This window comes from Cyphomyrmex costatus, unplaced genomic scaffold (genome assembly GCF_001594065.2).
Source record: "Cyphomyrmex costatus isolate MS0001 unplaced genomic scaffold, Ccosl1.0 scaffold265, whole genome shotgun sequence".
Lineage (NCBI taxonomy): Eukaryota > Metazoa > Arthropoda > Insecta > Hymenoptera > Formicidae > Cyphomyrmex > Cyphomyrmex costatus.
Genome location: NW_017276747.1, coordinates 304,633 through 322,572, shown reverse-complemented (window position 1 = coordinate 322,572; position 17,940 = coordinate 304,633). Strand labels below are relative to the sequence as shown.

General features: G+C 32.7%; 4 protein-coding genes across 9 annotated transcripts in view; 2 read left to right on the top strand and 2 right to left on the bottom strand.

Annotated features, from left to right (window-relative positions):
- The first annotated feature begins 5,927 nt into the window (after nt 1-5,927).
- Nucleotides 5,928-9,337, top strand: LOC108774602 (probable protein phosphatase 2C T23F11.1). The gene is made up of 5 exons (XM_018540748.1): nt 5,928-6,162; nt 6,297-6,508; nt 8,323-8,528; nt 8,609-8,834; nt 8,906-9,337. The coding sequence occupies exons 2-5, from the start codon at nt 6,322-6,324 to the stop codon at nt 9,241-9,243; spliced, it is 957 nt and encodes a 318-aa protein (XP_018396250.1). The 5' UTR covers nt 5,928-6,162; nt 6,297-6,321; the 3' UTR covers nt 9,244-9,337.
- A 215-nt stretch (nt 9,338-9,552) lies between these two features.
- On the bottom strand, nt 9,553-13,518 carry ArfGAP3 (ADP-ribosylation factor GTPase activating protein 3). 2 transcript variants are annotated; one of them, XM_018540746.1, is made up of 8 exons: nt 13,183-13,518; nt 12,174-12,365; nt 11,936-12,067; nt 11,820-11,852; nt 10,848-11,147; nt 10,509-10,777; nt 10,058-10,403; nt 9,553-9,932 (listed from the first exon to the last, which is right to left on the bottom strand). In XM_018540746.1, the coding sequence occupies exons 1-8, from the start codon at nt 13,264-13,266 to the stop codon at nt 9,678-9,680; spliced, it is 1,611 nt and encodes a 536-aa protein (XP_018396248.1). In that variant the 5' UTR covers nt 13,267-13,518; the 3' UTR covers nt 9,553-9,677. The 2 variants fall into 2 exon arrangements, with proteins under 2 accessions (XP_018396248.1, XP_018396249.1); XM_018540747.1 differs by lacking the exon at nt 11,820-11,852 and having other exon boundaries at nt 13,183-13,517.
- Nucleotides 13,519-13,670: 152 nt separating this feature from the next.
- LOC108774596 (uncharacterized) lies at nt 13,671-16,949 on the bottom strand. 5 transcript variants are annotated; one of them, XM_018540741.1, is made up of 7 exons: nt 16,885-16,949; nt 15,583-15,765; nt 15,442-15,505; nt 15,249-15,361; nt 14,962-15,178; nt 14,128-14,291; nt 13,671-14,041 (listed from the first exon to the last, which is right to left on the bottom strand). In XM_018540741.1, exons 2-7 carry the CDS (start codon nt 15,759-15,761, stop codon nt 13,879-13,881), a joined length of 900 nt encoding a protein of 299 aa, XP_018396243.1. In that variant the 5' UTR covers nt 15,762-15,765; nt 16,885-16,949; the 3' UTR covers nt 13,671-13,878. The 5 variants fall into 5 exon arrangements, with proteins under 5 accessions (XP_018396243.1, XP_018396241.1, XP_018396239.1 ...); XM_018540739.1 differs by lacking the exon at nt 16,885-16,949 and adding an exon at nt 16,793-16,861; XM_018540737.1 differs by lacking the exon at nt 16,885-16,949 and adding an exon at nt 16,429-16,572.
- A 10-nt stretch (nt 16,950-16,959) lies between these two features.
- Nucleotides 16,960-17,940, top strand: part of LOC108774598 (MIT domain-containing protein 1) — a 4,175-nt gene continuing 3,194 nt past the window's right edge. Inside the window, exon 1 of the mRNA XM_018540742.1 lies at nt 16,960-17,035. The gene's annotated coding sequence lies outside the window, so the exon portion shown is untranslated. The remainder of the gene's footprint in view (nt 17,036-17,940) is intronic.

Genomic DNA, 17,940 nt, shown 5'->3' with positions numbered 1-17,940 from the left:
TATATAGATATAGTTTATAATGTATAAATACATACATGCAGAGAAAAATTTAGATAATACAGTACAATAAAAGTCGAAGTGCAATAAAAAAACTATTATTATGGTGTAAGTATTCTTATTTGTGTGAATATTTAGTATCGGACTTAACCTAACGTAATCTAATGTTTTCTTGAAAGCTTTATGACTCTTTAAAGAATTTTTTTATGCAGAAAGTGCTGTGTATTTGGTTGTAAAAATATATACAAAAAAGGAAAACACCAAAATGAAGAAAATTCGTTTCTTTGCTTTCGTTATTTCCCAATAAATTCTGAAATAAGAAATATGTGGATCACTAACGTGAGACAAATAAATGGATATTCTTGGCAGCCTCTGAATTCATCAGTTGTATGCTCTGTGAGTTATAACTTATATAGCTAAAATATTTTTTATAAGATGTTTCTTTTGTTTCATGATTTTATAATATTTTTTCCAGGAGCATTTTGACGTTTCTTCTTGGGAAAAAATTAGAGAGGATGGGAAGAGAAAGCTTAAATTCGGTGCAGTGCCTTCTATTTTTAATAATCTTACGCAGATATCTGCAAATGATCACAGCTATTCAAAAACATTGAAAGATATTACTAACACAAGGACATTTTTACCGGTAAGTCTACACACGTACCAAAAGAAAATATTATAAACATTTTATTTTTTATATTTTTAAAATTTGTCATCAGTATCTTTCTAATTTTGAAGATATATGCTAATTTTAATAAATATATGCATTTTGTATGTACATATACACAGATGGAAAGAAATAAATCACATTTATCTGATTGTGATCACACATATCCAAGTAAAGCAGTCTCCAATAATAAAACTTTATTAATATTTGCTGATAGTTCTGTAAGTTATTTTCTGATATTTTACATTTATTATCTTTGAATTTTTATAATCATCACTCTAGTAAATAAAAAAATTCCTGGTCTTTGATTCAATTTTTTATATTTTTAGATAAAGAAAACGTCTGTAAGTACTTCATCAAAGACGATAGAAAAGATCATATCAAAAACACCAGCAATTGAGTCAGATCTTATTGGTAATGGAAACTCTGATATTATATTAAATAATTTAAATGAAGTACCTACAAATACATGTACTATTACACCAAGTAATGCTTTGAATAGTCTTTCGGAATTGATGGAAGAAGTTGACAATGCTGTAACTATTCAAACTATCAAAGAGCAAAATATAGATATTATGACTATGTCTTTAAAAAAGAAAAATGAGCAACTAAAAAAAGAATTGGCAAGAGTTAAGAAAATTGCTGATAAGCTGCATCAAGGAAATGAGACGCTACGAAAGAGCAATAAAAAGTTACGTCGAGAAAAAGAAAATTTTACTAATATAAAAAAAAAAATAGATGAAAACGAATTGCAAATCTTGAGTAAAGATCAAAAGAAGGCAATGTACAGAAAAAATTACCAAGGTTTACAATGGGAACCAAATACTGTGAAACAGGCTTTAATTTTAAGATTAAAATGTGGATCATCAGGATACAAAGAAGTACAAAAGCACATTCCTTTACCATCTATTCGGACTTTACAAAGAAAAATAAAACATATTGAATTCAGACCAGGAATTTTACAACAAACTTTTGATTTACTTGCGGAAGAAATTAAACATAATACAGATGATTGGAAAGATAGTGTACTAGCACTGGATGAAATGTCTATTGAACCAGGAGAAATGTTTGATCCTAGTATAAATGAATTTATCGGAAAAACTACACTTGCTTCTCATTCCGGTGTCGCTAACAAAGTTTTGGTTTTTCTTTTTGGTGGTATTACTATTCGATGGAAACAAGCTGTTTGTTTTCACCTAACTGGCTCTAAAGTAAAAGATGCAAACGAAGGTGCTACAGGACAAGCATATGCAAACATAATCAAAGATATCATAGAACGTGGTGAAAGAATTGGTCTACGTATTCATTGTGTTGTGAGTGATATGGGTCCTGACAATAGGAGCATGTGGAAGGCTTTTGGCATCATGGCAAATCGATCTGAAGTAATATCTAGTATGCCTCATCCTGTTAGATCTTCATCTCGATTGTATATAATGCCAGATGTTCCTCATCTATTTAAATCCATTAGATCAATGATTGTAAACAATAAAATCCTTTATTTGCCACAGGATATTATAGAATCTGAAAATCTTCCTTCAAATGAAGTTAAATTGGAACATTTTCTTGAAGTCTATAATACTGAGAAAAATTTGGAACTTAAAGTTGCTTATAGAATGAAAAAAGAAAATTTAGATAAAAGTAATCATTTTAATAAGATGAAAGTTTCCACTTCTAAATCCATCTTTTGCCAGCGTTCATCGTCTGCCCTTCAACTTTTAGCACTTGTAAAACAAGATTCCTCTTACATCACAACTGCCTGGTTTGTACGTTTGGTTAATCGTTGGTTTGATTTGATGACTTCAAGATATTATACTTTAGCATTAAATAAAAGCAATAAAGAAACGTATGAAGAGGCTATATCTCATTTAAAACTAACTATAAGAACATTTTCTGGAATGACTGTTGGAACAGATTTACGATGGAAACCAGTGCAGTGTGGAGTCTTAATTGCTACGACTGCTATTTTAGATTTACAAGAATATTTTCTTGATGAAGGCAGATTAAAATTTTTATTGACTGGAAGATTCACACAAGATTTCTTAGAAAATCTTTTTTCTTGTATCAGATTCCGTCAAGCAATACCCAACGCTTTGATGTTTAAAAATCTTCTAAAAAGTATTTCAATTGCACAATTTTGCACAATCGAAAAAAGTAGCTATGATGCAGACGACGGTGAAATGACTCTCGATTTTTTGACAAATTCACAATATACAAAATATAACAATCCTGGACTCAATCTTTGTATAGAAATTCCTATTATAGCCGATGAAAATATTTCCTATTTTTCAATGTGGGAGAGACAAATATTATATGATATGGCAGGAAGTACATTGAATAGTGTAAAAAACGTATATACAATATGTGATACATGTTACAACGCATTGGTATGGCAGGAGAAAGAGCCACATCCATATGGACTCCTCACAACATTAAATGCTTACAAAGATGATTGTTTAACCCAAGTATCTGAAGAAGCATTCAAAGCAATATGGAAAGCCGAACTTACATTTAGAATAGTTAGAGAAGATCTCCTGAGAACTGAAAAAGTTAATGTGTATGATATACTTGTACAATCCCTACAATATATATGGGCAACATCTATTGTACCCCAATGTCACAATATAACAACCAAACTATTACGACGATATTTTAGTATGAGATATAAACAGTTTGGACAAATAAAAAGGGAACAACAAAAAAAAAGGAACACTTCATACAGTAGCAAAAGTAAAGCTATGCACAATTGGATAAAGTAAAACAAGTTTTCTTGGTCATGGTAAAAAAAATAATATAAATGTAAGTCGCTGTGATGAAATAAAGTATATAATAAAATATTGGATAATAAAATCTTGGATATAAGTACAAAAATTTATATTAGTCTATTTATTTTGTCTTCTCCAAAAAAGAATAACAATACATATTTTTTATACATATACATTAAATATTTAGAATGCTGATATACGATATACATTTCAATATTTGAATTTTATTTTACAATGATTTTTCTATTCACAAAATCCAAAGATAAATGTAGATTAAAGTACATTCAGGTTACACGACAAAAAATTAAATTAAATATATAAAAAGATTCTTTTTCTTTTGTAATAAATTGCATGATCATGTATAATATAAATGTCCATTCGTCTGAGCAAGTCTATATAAGCACATTAGACTTATTTGCTACTTAGCTTTAAAAAATCTATTATGAATTTAAAATATCAAATATTTTGATTATTCATACCTAATTTTTTTAATTCTGCCTTATACATTTTATTTTTCTCAGCAATAAGGTTTAATAATTTTTCCTTCTTTTGAACACGAGCTTTTTGCAGTCCAAATTCAACCAATCGTACACCCAATTCTTTTAAAAGTTTCTGCGCTTCCTTTTCAGTTTCTTTCTCAGTGCAAGAAACATGATCCAATATATGTAAAAATTTTGATGGTAAATTTTCGTCTTGATAAGCAGATTGCAAAACGTGACATACATTTTTTATGTAATCTTTTTGACGAAATTGAAGAGAGATAATTGGAATTGCGGATGATATCAAATGTTTTCGATTGAAATCCTTCCATTGATTTTCGTCAAAATGTAACTAAAATAATCAATATCGGAAATTATTAATTAAAAAAGAATTTTATTTTGCAATATACTTAAAGATTAATTGATAGCGAAAAGATTACCTCACAAAGATACTTTTCTTCTCCTGGATAATCATCATTTGTATCCTGTATACATTTATTCCACATTATTCTTAACTGTTGATTCTTTGGAAACTTAAATAGATTAAAAAGATTCCTCTCTGAACTTGTAGGACATGATAAAGCAGCGCACTTACGAATCATTAAAACTACAACAGTAATAATAAACTTATTATTAAAAAAAGAACAACAATAAAACAATAAAAATATAGTAATTTTATTTAGGAAATACTTTTCTCTTTTTCTAACAATTTAACCTTTTCAACTTTTTGCATCTACTGTCATCAGTTTATAAGGTTAGGAGCATTAGAATTGAATTAACATGGCGGTGGCTACCTAACCCAACCGACGCAATGTCGCATCTCTGTTATCTAGGTCTCTATTCGAAAAAATTACGATTATAAAAAAATCGATTACAAGAATCGCATTTAATATGCGGTTTTGCGAGCATCGCACACGACGGTTGTCCCATACACCGATTGCATTTTCGTAAGCATTTATAGTGAAGTAATTCTACCGGAAATTTGACGCGAAATGGGAACTGTACTGAAAGAGCGATTTTATTTATGGAATAGGTCAAAAACAATGTAAATAAAGATATTGTGAAGTTTCCCGGTTGTACGAGATCCGGAACATTTGTTTATTTAACATTTTTTTAAAAAACGCTGTTTTTTACGATTTCTTCATCAGTTTTTTTCGAATATCTCAGATTGTACTCATCGTACAGAAATAAAAAAAATACCGTTGTCTTCATCATGAAATTGCCTTCAAAAAAGTAAGACACAGTCTAGTCGGAAATGTTACAACATAACCTCTAAAAAAAATATTTAAGCGGGGAGCACAGACTTTTGCATAACGCATAAAGCATGTGCATAAGAAATTTCATTGGTCCATTTTCTTATGCATGAGTCAATGGACCAATCAAATTCTTTATGTATATGGTTTATGCGTTATGCAAAAGTCTGTGCTCCCCGTTTTATTCGTAAGCGAGTTAAGTCGTAAAATATTACGGTAGTGCTTGTGCTCAGACCCTTACTACACCCACTACACTCGAGCTTTGTTCGTTTTCGCAATGTGTAAATCTATTGAATTACAAAATAGCGACTTTTCCCAAATGAAAATAATAATGAAAACGTTTTCCCCAAATGATTTCCGATCGATTCCATTCATAAAATTCATTAAATAAAATCGCTGTCTGCTAACTTGTCGCATGAGAAAATTTGTTAATAATAAGAAAAATAGTATTACCCAAATGTTTAAATGCTTTTCCCAAATTTCCCCAAACGATTCCCAAATTATATACACATAAATAAATCAAAAATATTCAATTTGTCTGCTATCTTGTCAGTGGTTAGGCTGCATTCCGTTTCACACATATGCGCGCATTTTATATAGTGAGCGTCACGTATACGATAGGGAACAGCTAAAACATGGCGGACCAATCACAAGTGATACCCGTATGGCGTCACTCTGATTATAGGCTCTCTGTTTTAAGATACACAATCACCCCCCTGCTTACACAATACGTCATGGCTCATTCCAAAAAAATGAACAGCACCGTGACGTCATCAATTCAGATCAGCTGTTTATCTCACGATCGATATCTGCTTGATCTGTCTACGCGCATTGTTTCCCATGGCCGAATGGAAAATACGGAGAGCAATACGGGTTGGAGCTGACGACAAATTGGTCATACATTATGCGCGTTTCTGCGCGTTTCTGAATGGGAAGCTGTTATGAAACCGAAGCGAAGCGAAGCGCAATTAAAATCGAAATCCTAGAACGACGACATTGGCTGTAAGGTAACGAGTTTGAACAAAATTCTTTTTTGAATTGATAATTTATAAGTACCACGCTTAGATTTATTTAATCCTGATTAATTTAGCTGTCGTAATATTAATAATATCGTATTAAATCGCGTGTCATTCACGTACAGGCTTAGTATTAATTGAGAAGAAAAGATGGGACAAACGTTAAGTGAACCAATTACGAAAAAGAAGTCGGCTTGTTGCCGGGATAGCAACTACCGAGTAGGCAGCTCCTGCATGCAAGGATGGCGCATTAAGATGGAAGATTCACATGTACACATACTTTCTTTACCCAATGATCCAGGCACTGCATTCTTTGCTGTCTATGATGGACATGGAGGTGAATACTAAATGTAGAATAGATTTATTAAGCAACAGCGTAAATAAATTTTCAAGTGTGTGTATTTAGTATTCACATTTTTATATTCATGTAAGATTATCAAATAGGTATTAAAAATACTTGATAAACAATATCATATATAGCACAATAATACATACATATGATATGCAATACTTACAATATGATAACTATACATTTTAGGGTGTCCGTTATTTCCCAAATTTCAAAAATCAGTTTGTTCGCCCCCTAGATCTCTTCTTTGGCACCAAAAATTAATGTAGAAACTCAATATAGTCCGATAAATTAAAATTAAGCCGTGCCACCGAGCACTTCTTTTTTTCCATACAAATAACATGGGGATTTTGCATTTTATCGGCATTTAATTCTCTACGATGACTTTGTCCGTATAAAAAGTCATACCCAACGGAAAATTACTTCAATACGGTGTACTTACAATGAAAAAATTTGGCAGAACTCTAAAAAATTTTTTTGCACTGCGGGTAAGCCTCCAATTAATACGTTTATTTGACATATTTTCATTGAATTTGATTATTTTTTAACAGTTTTTTTTTATACAACCACTGGATTTATGTACCAAATATCAAAACAGTATGTAGTTAATTCATATTTATAGTGTAGTTGCACTAAAAAATTTTTCAGTGCTATAAAAAACTTTTCATAAAAATTGTTTTATGTGTAATGAATGAAAGTATTTCAATAAATAAGTTTAAAAAAAATTGAAAAATAACAACTAACTATTACTTACTTACTATTTTATTGTTGTAAAGAGATATTCAGCCTGTTGATTCCTCTTACTAATAAATAAATAACAAATAAATCGTTATAAATTATATTTATTACTTTTTATTCTTTACACTTACAAAAATATATCGCTCACATCTTCAAGTGAAAAACTTTTCATTTTTGTCGTGTCTTTTTATGTGAAAATTGATTGTTTTTACGATTTTTACGAAAATTGATTGTTTTATATAATATACTTACAAATAAATGCAAATTTATTAAAATACATTTTTTACGTAAAAACAATCAATTTTCACATAAAAAGACACGACAAAAATGAAAAGTTTTTCACTTGAAGATGTGAGCGATATATTTTTGTAAGTGTAAAGAATAAAAAGTAATAAATATAATTTATAACGATTTATTTGTTATTTATTTATTAGTAAGAGGAATCAACAGGCTGAATATCTCTTTACAACAATAAAATAGTAAGTAAGTAATAGTTAGTTGTTATTTTTCAATTTTTTTTAAACTTATTTATTGAAATACTTTCATTCATTACACATAAAACAATTTTTATGAAAAGTTTTTTATAGCACTGAAAAATTTTTTAGTGCAACTACACTATAAATATGAATTAACTACATACTGTTTTGATATTTGGTACATAAATCCAGTGGTTGTATAAAAAAAAACTGTTAAAAAATAATCAAATTCAATGAAAATATGTCAAATAAACGTATTAATTGGAGGCTTACCCGCAGTGCAAAAAAATTTTTTAGAGTTCTGCCAAATTTTTTCATTGTAAGTACACTGTATTGAAGTAATTTTCCGTTGGGTATGACTTTTTATACGGACAAAGTCATCGTAGAGAATTAAATGCCGATAAAATGCAAAATCCCCATGTTATTTGTATGGAAAAAAAAGAAGTGCTCGGTGGCACGGCTTAATTTTAATTTATCGGACTATATTGAGTTTCTACATTAATTTTTGGTGCCAAAGAAGAGATCTAGGGGGCGAACAAACTGATTTTTGAAATTTGGGAAATAACGGACACCCTAATACATTTATAGGTGCAGCCATGGCGCAGCATGCTGGAAAGCATCTTCACGAATATATAATTAAAAGGAATGAGTATAAGGAAGGTGATATTATAGGTGCAATACAACAAGGTTTTCTAGAATTGGACAAAGCAATGCAGAATAACGCCGTGCTTAGGGATGAACATGCCGGAACAACCGTCATTGCGCTCCTTGTTAAAGATAATATTTTATACAGTGTAAGTCATACGTGTCTTATTTTGGTTTGTCGTAATGCATTTTAATGTTTGAATTCCTGACCACTAGAAAAGCTTTGTAGGCTAACGCAGGTGACAGCAGAGCGGTGGCTTGTATCAACGGCAGGACAGTCCCCCTCAGTCGAGACCATAAGCCTACATTAAAGGACGAGCGCAAACGTATTGAAGCAGCGGGTGGTTTCGTCGAGTACAAAAGAGTAAACGGCAATCTGGCATTGTCTCGTGCCCTCGGGGATTTCATATTTAAACGGAACGACCGTAAACCGCCACAGGAACAGATCGTGACCGGTAATAACAAAATACCAAATGAGATGTCTTTTGATTAAATTTTGTATAAAAAAAAAATTATAAATCCGCAGCGTTTCCAGAGGTACAACAGTTTACCATTGACGAGGACTGGGAATTTGTCATTTTGGCGTGCGATGGTATTTGGGATGTGATGACTAGCGAAGAGGTAGTTCAATTCATAAGAACTCGTTTAGCGCATCCAAAACTCTGCGATGGAGAAGCGCCGAACTGCACGATACGTCCCGAGGAAATTTGCGAAGAACTTTTAAACTGTTGCCTGGCGCCAGATGCTCTTATGGGCACTGGCTGTGACAATATGACAGTGATTCTCGTGTGCTTTCTCCATGGCAAGCCATGTTCGCGATTAATTTTGCATTGCCAAAATCCACCACCGAGTATAGATCCATAATTGTTTTAAATTGTATAGTGACATTGTATCACATATTTTATCTAAATTATTACGGGCATTTTACTTTCAATCTCGTATTGATACAACTTTTGATATAGAGATATTTGTTTGTGCAATATACTATGTAATATACTAGCTCTGTTGTAAAAAGATGAAGCAGACGTGTTTATAAAATACATTATATTTATATTTTCATTCTCAAATCTGTATTACTTTTACATTGCACTCGTCCATCAATAATTTATCGTTCATAAAAGGTGCGAATATACTACACATGCACACACGCATGCACACATATATTCGTGCGCAACAAATCCGAAGAATAAGTTACGCGGAAGCTTAATTAGAAGCTTTTATTTACAACTCTGAACAATGGACAAAACTGGGTCCGAATAAGTAGTGTAACAGTTCTTGTAAAATGCGATAGATTCCATTTAGAGTCCATAACGATCCTGTATAGAAGAAACTGCTGCATTTGCGAGTGAACTGAGTCTTCCGGCAACCTTGTTTACACCTTGACGCACGCTCTCTCGAACATCATCGAGGTCTACGACTCCGGCTCTTCCCGCAGTCAGACGCATGGATAACGAGGATGTAGGCGAAGTTGGAGAATGTTCGATACCAAAATAATCGGCCGATGAGATGCTGGATGAGCCCTCGAATCGGCGTAAATTATTTTTACGTTCCCACTGAAAATTCAGATATCGAAGATTAAATAATTATAAGATAAAAAAGAAGTTTTTTACATGCTAATAAAAAACGTAATCTTAATCAGACATTTTTAAAGAAAGTTATATTTATAATTTGCGCTTACCGCATTATCGGAAGTACTGTCTTGAAAATATTGCTCCGAACTGATAGCCTTAGCGCTACCAAACTTCTTCTGAGCTTCTCCTTCAATAGCAGACGAGATTTTCATATCGTTCTTGATAATTGTGCTTTTAGTGGAGGGGCCTAATCGTTTAGGCGGTTCTGGTTCTGCCACGACCACAATTTCGTCGCTGCGCGAAGATGGCTTGCTGTTAGCGTAAACCGAATAAAATTCATCTAAAGTAAAGAAAGAGTCTGTTTCTCCAGAGATCACCTCGGTTGATGTCACGACTCCTTTCGACTCCTGCGTTATTGTCTTCATGTCACCAAGGGCGGAATGAGTCGCACCACTAAAAAGAAGTAAAAAAAAGGAAAATAAAGAAAATAATTTATACATAAAAACTCTTTAAACATCTTAAAATGTGTGAGAGTGAGATACAGCGCGTATTTATTACCTTCGTGCATTAAATCCCATTCCAAGACGTTCCGCTTGTGAAGCTTTTAATGGATCTAGATGTTTCACTCTCTCTTCCACTTTCTTGGCTTGTTGACTCAAATTGTGTTCATATCGATGAGCTAGACGAGTGAGTTCCTCTTGTTCTTCCTTTGTTATTTCTTTATTCTTTTCTTGAGCCAGTTTATGTGCTTCTGCAACACTTTTCTCCAGTTCATCAAAATTAGTTTTGACTCTCTGAGCACCTAAACCTCCAGTTTTCTTGCCTAGCTGTAATTAAAGAAACAATAATTGTAATATAATTTCATATTGCAACGTTACACGTTAATCGTGAACTTACCCCACCAGGACGTTTGGATTGAACTATTCTATTGCCTATAGTAGGTTTCCTTTCAGACTGCAAACTGTTTGAGGTAGAATCAAAAAGTTTTACAGAAGGTCCTAGAGAATTAGAAGCGACCTCCGGTGCACTCTTTTCTGTACTGTCATTGCTTGATACTGTATTAGATGTGAGGAATGCCTTTTCTTCTGTCAGAATTATCATTTCCTTCTGCAGCAAATCTAAATTCTCGTGTTGTTTGAAAAAATCTGGCTCATTTGTTTCTTCTGACACAACTTCTGTGCCTTCCTCTAAATGTAACTGGAAAAAGAACGATTAGATTTAAATATGGATGTTTTTAAAATGTTTGGCCAAACTTTATTTTTATTAATACAAATTTCCATAACACTATCACATGCTTATCGTTGTATTATATTGGCCACAGTATCCAACATTAATGTGTTTAATAATTTATGATAAAATCTTTCTGTTAATATATGACTTTCAATGTTGATAATTTCGAAAAGAATACATTTGAGAACTTATGTTTAATATTTTTTTTGGATAATTAATAAAACATATACTGGTAAAATTTGTCCAGATATTTTACAAATACTCTGTATAGATTATTAAATAAAATATTATAGTAAAAAAAAAATAAATAAGTATTATATCATATATAAATATTAAAATACATCGTACAAAAACATGTACCTTGAAAATATATATGTACAACAAACAGAATCTTGATAGTGAGTTTTATGTTGTAATTATAAATGATGGATAGTATTTTTTGTAAACAAACACAGATATTTGTACAATTATAGATTATCACACATGGAGAACTGTGCATCGATATCGATCACAATAATAAGGATCACATTTAAGTTAAGGAGTTAAAAGCTTTGTCAAGATGTCATAAGTGGATGTTAATAGAATTGCAAAAAACAACAGATGAAGGAACTAATTTTACAAAACATTTACTCAGCTCACCATTGTTTCATTTTGTGATGTAAGAAGAGAGACCTATAATTATTATATAATTTTCATAGTTAGGACAGATCTAATAATGCCTACCAAATATCCATTCAATAATTCTACAGAAATACCTTTGTGCCATAACGACGCATTGCTTGCACAGCTGCCTGACTCAATGTCTCCCTATAGAGCATAGCCGCACGTGAGTTATACTTTTGCTGGGCATCATTTGTGAAACAGTTGTGTTGCGCAAAAAATTTTCTCTAGGATAACAATAATACAAGATGTAAACTTGTTCACTGATTTGTTTATCAATAGCATTTTCAACAAAAGTGGAATTATTAAATGTTATAAGACATCAAAACTAACAGCATTAGCATTACCACCCAGCTGCATATTCCTCAGCTGCAGCCATGTCCAGTTTGTGTCAAGTTGGGTGGATCTGACAAAGGTGAGATGAACTCCCAGACTACGATGCACCGCAGAGCAGTCGATGCATAAGAACACACCATATGTTACGCTAGCCCATGCCGGATTCTTTGCATTGCAATCAAAACATGTCTAAAAGAGAAAGAAAAAAAGGATGTGAATGTAATTTCTTATAATTATATGTTGCATAAAATATGATATACTATTTTAAAGCATAGAAAAAAATTGAATGGCGCTATTTAGATAATAATATACTTGACGAAAGGTATATTGAATCAAAATTTTATGTGCATTAAATGCACATAAAAATAAAATAAGAACTGAAAAATTCGAGCTCAAAAACCATTCTTTGTTGTGACAAATAAAAATTGAAGTAATAAGCAATATCATGGTGCATCTTAATATTAACTGGGTAAGTAATAATTCTTTTGAAAGAGAAATATAGAATATTGTTAGATAAAGTAGACACAGGTCAATATATACGAGAAATACATTTAGATAAATACAAAGAGCTTATATAATTAATTTATATTATATTTATGTGTGTGTGTGTGTGTAATTTATAAAATAAATATTTAGATATAAATATCCTTTTTTGTTAATCTATCTGTTGTGCCGAAACTATTTCAAAGAAAAGTCCAGGCATCATTTTTTATGTTGTAAGCTAAAGAATCATCGGGATTAATGAATAAATACATAAAAAGTTGTAAGTTTTTTTATTTCAGCATCGTTAATTAGGAAAATGAACCATTGAATATTAGATTTCAAAAATATGAGAAATCCTAAAAGTTGTATATAAGAACACAGCTGAAAGCTAAACTTCGCTGGGGAACTGCAGGCTGACAGCCTGACAGCGTAACATCCGCGATTCTGTCGTCCGATGAACTTGGACTCTGTCCCACTTTATTCGCCGTCGATCTACAGATTGCGACGTTTACGTTCAACAAACCTTGTTGGACGGGACAGCCCGCAGCCTCTTGAATATCTCCTCGATGTCGGCCTTGCTGGGCGCAGAATCTGCCATTTTTGACATGTCGTCAGTGTGTCACGACGTAATTCTGGGACGCGTGGCGAAAGCTGGTACGCGTTACGCTCCAGGCCGCGGGCGCTGGGGGGTTCACTTCAGTGACAATGCATTCGCGAACGGGAAGACGTAACGAGCGCAACAAGAAGCGTACGAGGGAAATGCACTATATCATGGATAACGGAGACGCGAACCAGGTCGTTCCGCGATCCCGCAACATCCGCAAAGACGCGAAGTGGCGCGCGAGTATGTCACATTCGTGACGTCGTGCCGAACAATGCACGTTCTACCTTATCAACCGCAAGCGCTTGTATTATAGGCGACCTATCTTATGGACTCGCTTGGTTCGTGTCCTCGCTAATTTCACAAAAAAATTTAATACAAGATCCGAAAAAAATTCTTTTATTTAGCCCTTAAGTCTCGATAAATGCACGTTGCGAGTTGACAAATGGGAATCATGAATCTTGTATAAATTAACATTTCGTTTTATCCTCAAATATTGTCTGATCGTCTTGCTCCACGATCAAGGATTTGCTCACGTTCACTTCTTCCTTTTCTATGCTATTGAATTTGGAAGTTCGAAGCAGCACGATCATCATTTTAACTTGCAAAGGAGAGAGTTTATTCGTCCTGTTCAAGACTGTAGAGCATTTGAAAGCCAGCGTCCAGACTTGGTGGAAATCCCATGTCAGGATCCAACAACTGCAACGTCGGGACTTCACGATACACATTGCCGAACTCGTCTAGTTCTTCGAATTGCAACTTGTGGGCCGCCTCATCCAGTCTGAAAAAAGTCGATGAATATTGTTTATATAAAATGCAGCATACATCCTGAGAAAATTATTTCGGTAACTTAATGCAGTCAAATACTTAATACTACAAGCATTAAGTTCAAGTTGCCTCTGTCTCTCCATCATTTCCTCGACTTTTCTCTTTATGTTCTCCTCGAACTTCAAGACGTATTCCTGGTAATAGTCATGCAACGTTGATACATCTCCCACGCCTGTCTCCAACATTACTCTTTCCACAGCATCCTGATAAATACAAAAACCTGGCATATAGATAACTTTAAATTAGCATCAGAAAAAGTAGCTTTGCAACTGTTGTAAGATCCTTCAATATGAAATCAATTAAATAAAGTAATTAAGTATAAACATATTGGTCAATAAACGAGCAAAACAAATAAAAATTTTATTATATGAAAATAGCTATTTAGTTAAAGTTCTTTAATATGATTGGTTCTTACCTTTATTTCCTTGCTGGATCTAAATGTATAGCCAATTATATTAAAGAATTTTACAACAGTTGGGCAAAGCTATTTTTTCTACTGAACACAGCCATTGTAATTAATGATTGTATAACAAAGTCAAGAACAACTTTGTCAAAATCCTATAAAAAAGTATATTTTTTCTCTATATACATACTATTTTACTTGTACCATCTCATCAATAATTTTAATTAGATGTTTCAGTCATGAACTCATAAAAGTTTTACGAGATGGTAAAAGTTAAACTGAAATAGTTTATATCTACAGGAAAAAAATAACATCCTTCACGCAGGTTCTCTCTCTCTCTCTCTCTCTCTCTCTCTCTCTCTCTCTCTCTCTCTCTCTCTCTCTGTTGTTTTGACAAAATTATTCATTGACAAATTCTGTTATAAAATCTCTAATAGTAGTGATAATCGTGCAGCTTTCTCTCTTCTTACAGGAAATCCATGTTCCTTCTGTTCAGACGCTGCTTTCAACAGAAAAGTCATCCGCCTCAGAAAGTGATCTGCAACGTCGGTGAGCGTTTCTATAGCTACATCTGACGAGTTTTCAAATCCTATGTGCGCTAACAACGTGGTTACAGTGTGCCTTAATAAATTTCGTGAAGTTTTTGGTGTTAAGTAATTTATAGTAGAACCATCTTTAAATGTATTCCTGAAACGATGAAATTACAATAATTAATGCATTAATTTGCATTGTAAATTTATGCTACTGTAAGAAATACCTTTTTGATTGATAAGGCAGAAAATGAAATAGATTTCTAGAACTCGTTGTATCTTTTGAATCCGACGACTCGACAACAGTCATATTTTTTTTCCCAAGCATAGTTCCTTCTTCCTGTATAAAAAATGAATATATCAATATATTTACTAGCAATATATTACTAGTGTATATTAATAGATCTTTTTAGATCTTACCATTGTACGTAATTGTTGGTGAAGATTTATAGTGTTTAGTACATGTATATTTCCCATTGGCAATCTATAATAAATATTAATGAATGTCTTTCGACAATAGATCATCATTCCATACATCAATGTAGTAAATATTATACTTACTGCAAGTATTCAGGTTGTCGATCAATACGGTAATCACAGTCGGTGCTATTTGAATCGTCCATGACTTGTCGCCACACATTTTCTATTAGATCTGGAGTTATCACTTCCTGCTTGATCATCTCTCGTGCAGGCAACTCGCCCCACAGTCCACTATTACTTAGATTCTTGTTGGACTTCATTGTACTGAAAAAAAGTTAATTATATATATATATTACACATATATATATAATATACATAATAATAATTTACATTAGATATGTTCTTTTTTTGAAAGTACTATGCAGGAACTTTTTGTACTTAGTGTATGCAAGTGTCATTTAAAATTATGGTAAATGTTAAAAAGATCCCGACCACCTCAAATTTTGATAAAAATGTACTCAATCGATGCTTTTTCGTGTAAAAGTAAAGATTTGTGTGACAAGAAAAAAAGCGTCGTTCTACCTTGTAAACTGAAATATTAATCATTAAATTCGGCAACTATTCAGATTAGGAAATCTGTCACAACAGTGATTCATTGTTTTTAAAACATAAATTCACTGTTTTAGCAAAGTATTTGTTTTTAATACAGATTTGTATTTTTAAAACAGTGAACCATTGCTGTGACAGATTTCCTAACTTAAGTAGCTATTAAGCTTTACCGATTAATATCTCGATTCACAGAGCAAAAAGCGACGATTTTTTTTTGTTATCAAATCTTTATTTTTAGTATTTTTACGCGAAGACACATCGGATTGAGTGTATCTTTATCAAAAAATTTGAGGGTCTTCTTAACATTAAGGTTATGATTTGAAAAATTATATTCAATTTAGGCGTGAAATCTTGCATCAGCTCTAGAAATGTTAATACCAAACGTAGATGAGATGACATGTAGCAGCTAGAAAGATACGAGTTGGCCGAACAATTTCCGAGGTGAAAGAGCAAACGGACACCTCCGATTTGTAATGTCGAACGCATCTCATGTACATTATATTTAAAACATTGTTTATTTTACTCATTATACAAAATGTTAGGAGAATACTCGTTAAAAATTCCCGCCTAATAATAACGCTACGATCACGTCACACGCCGTTGCATCAGCTGATCAGCGTGACGCTCGATGTATGTACGACGTCCTTCGAGTAATACAAAAGTAATCTCTCGAAAGTGTCGTATGCGAGTTTTGTAGTGTTGCGAGATCTTTGAAAGAAATGAAGTCAAGGAATTGCCTCACCTAACGATCCTTCCTAACGAAGAGTTCTAACGAAGAGTTCTAACGAAGTACTTTCTGAAAGAGATTCTCTCGCACACAAGTGGCAATACAACCTCACATTTCTTCGTCAAGCATGTTCCAGCGACACAAGACAATGGCCTGCTGCCACTAGGTAAAGGTTAACGTCACGTCGTGTCACCAGTCGGCACATTGCAAGGATTTGCCTAGCAGGGTAAATCTCGTATCGTAGCAACCATAGACGCGGTAAGTATAAACTGCGCGTTGCGTGACGTTATCTCTCATTGTTACCTCCTTTTAGAAAGAGAAAGAAAGTTTTGAAAATTTATCCGTCTCTTTCTCTAAATTTCAAGTCACAACTAAAATCAGTTTAAGCAAATTCAGTAAGCTCTGTTCTATATGATGTAATATAGCGAATCCTGGAGGAGTGGAAGTGTCCCTCAATTTCTACTCTCTATAAACTTTTAAAGTGAATCTCATTTTAAAGAGTGTAATATTTCACTCTTAAGAATTGTAAGTGAGTTCCTCATTTAAGTCATAATATTACAAATGTAAAGTAAATCAACTCTCAAGATTCCTCTATTGAACTGTTCCACGACTCAAAATTAGTTTCAGTTGGGTTTCTTAACAGAAACACGACTATAAATACGGGCCTTAGTTGATCTGTTTTTTATTCCTACAGAATCCTCTTGAATAAGATTTCATTTCAAAGAAGACGAATTTTAGAGAATAAGTAAGTAATGATATTCCATTGCAGAAAGATCGTACGGTTTTTTTTGTCACGGATTCGCTGATTGGCTAATGTTGTTTTCCTATAATCATAAACAGGAAAGAATTAAAAAGATAGATACTCGTTTGCCTTCTTCTCTCTATAGTACAGGGAAGGCATGTGCTAGTACATATATATTATAGAATACATTCTGATGTAACTCGCGGTGTAATTGTATTATTTATAATATTATACTTTCTTGAATTAATATAGATGTATACAGGGCTGGCATGTATTTAAAATACTTTTATTTGAAAACAGTATTTGTGTAAGATAATTGTATAACGTATTTTGTATTTCAGCGGAATACATGAAAATATTCTGCAATTTATATTTTATGGAAGTATATAAAAGTATTTTATATTTTGTATTTTAAATATAT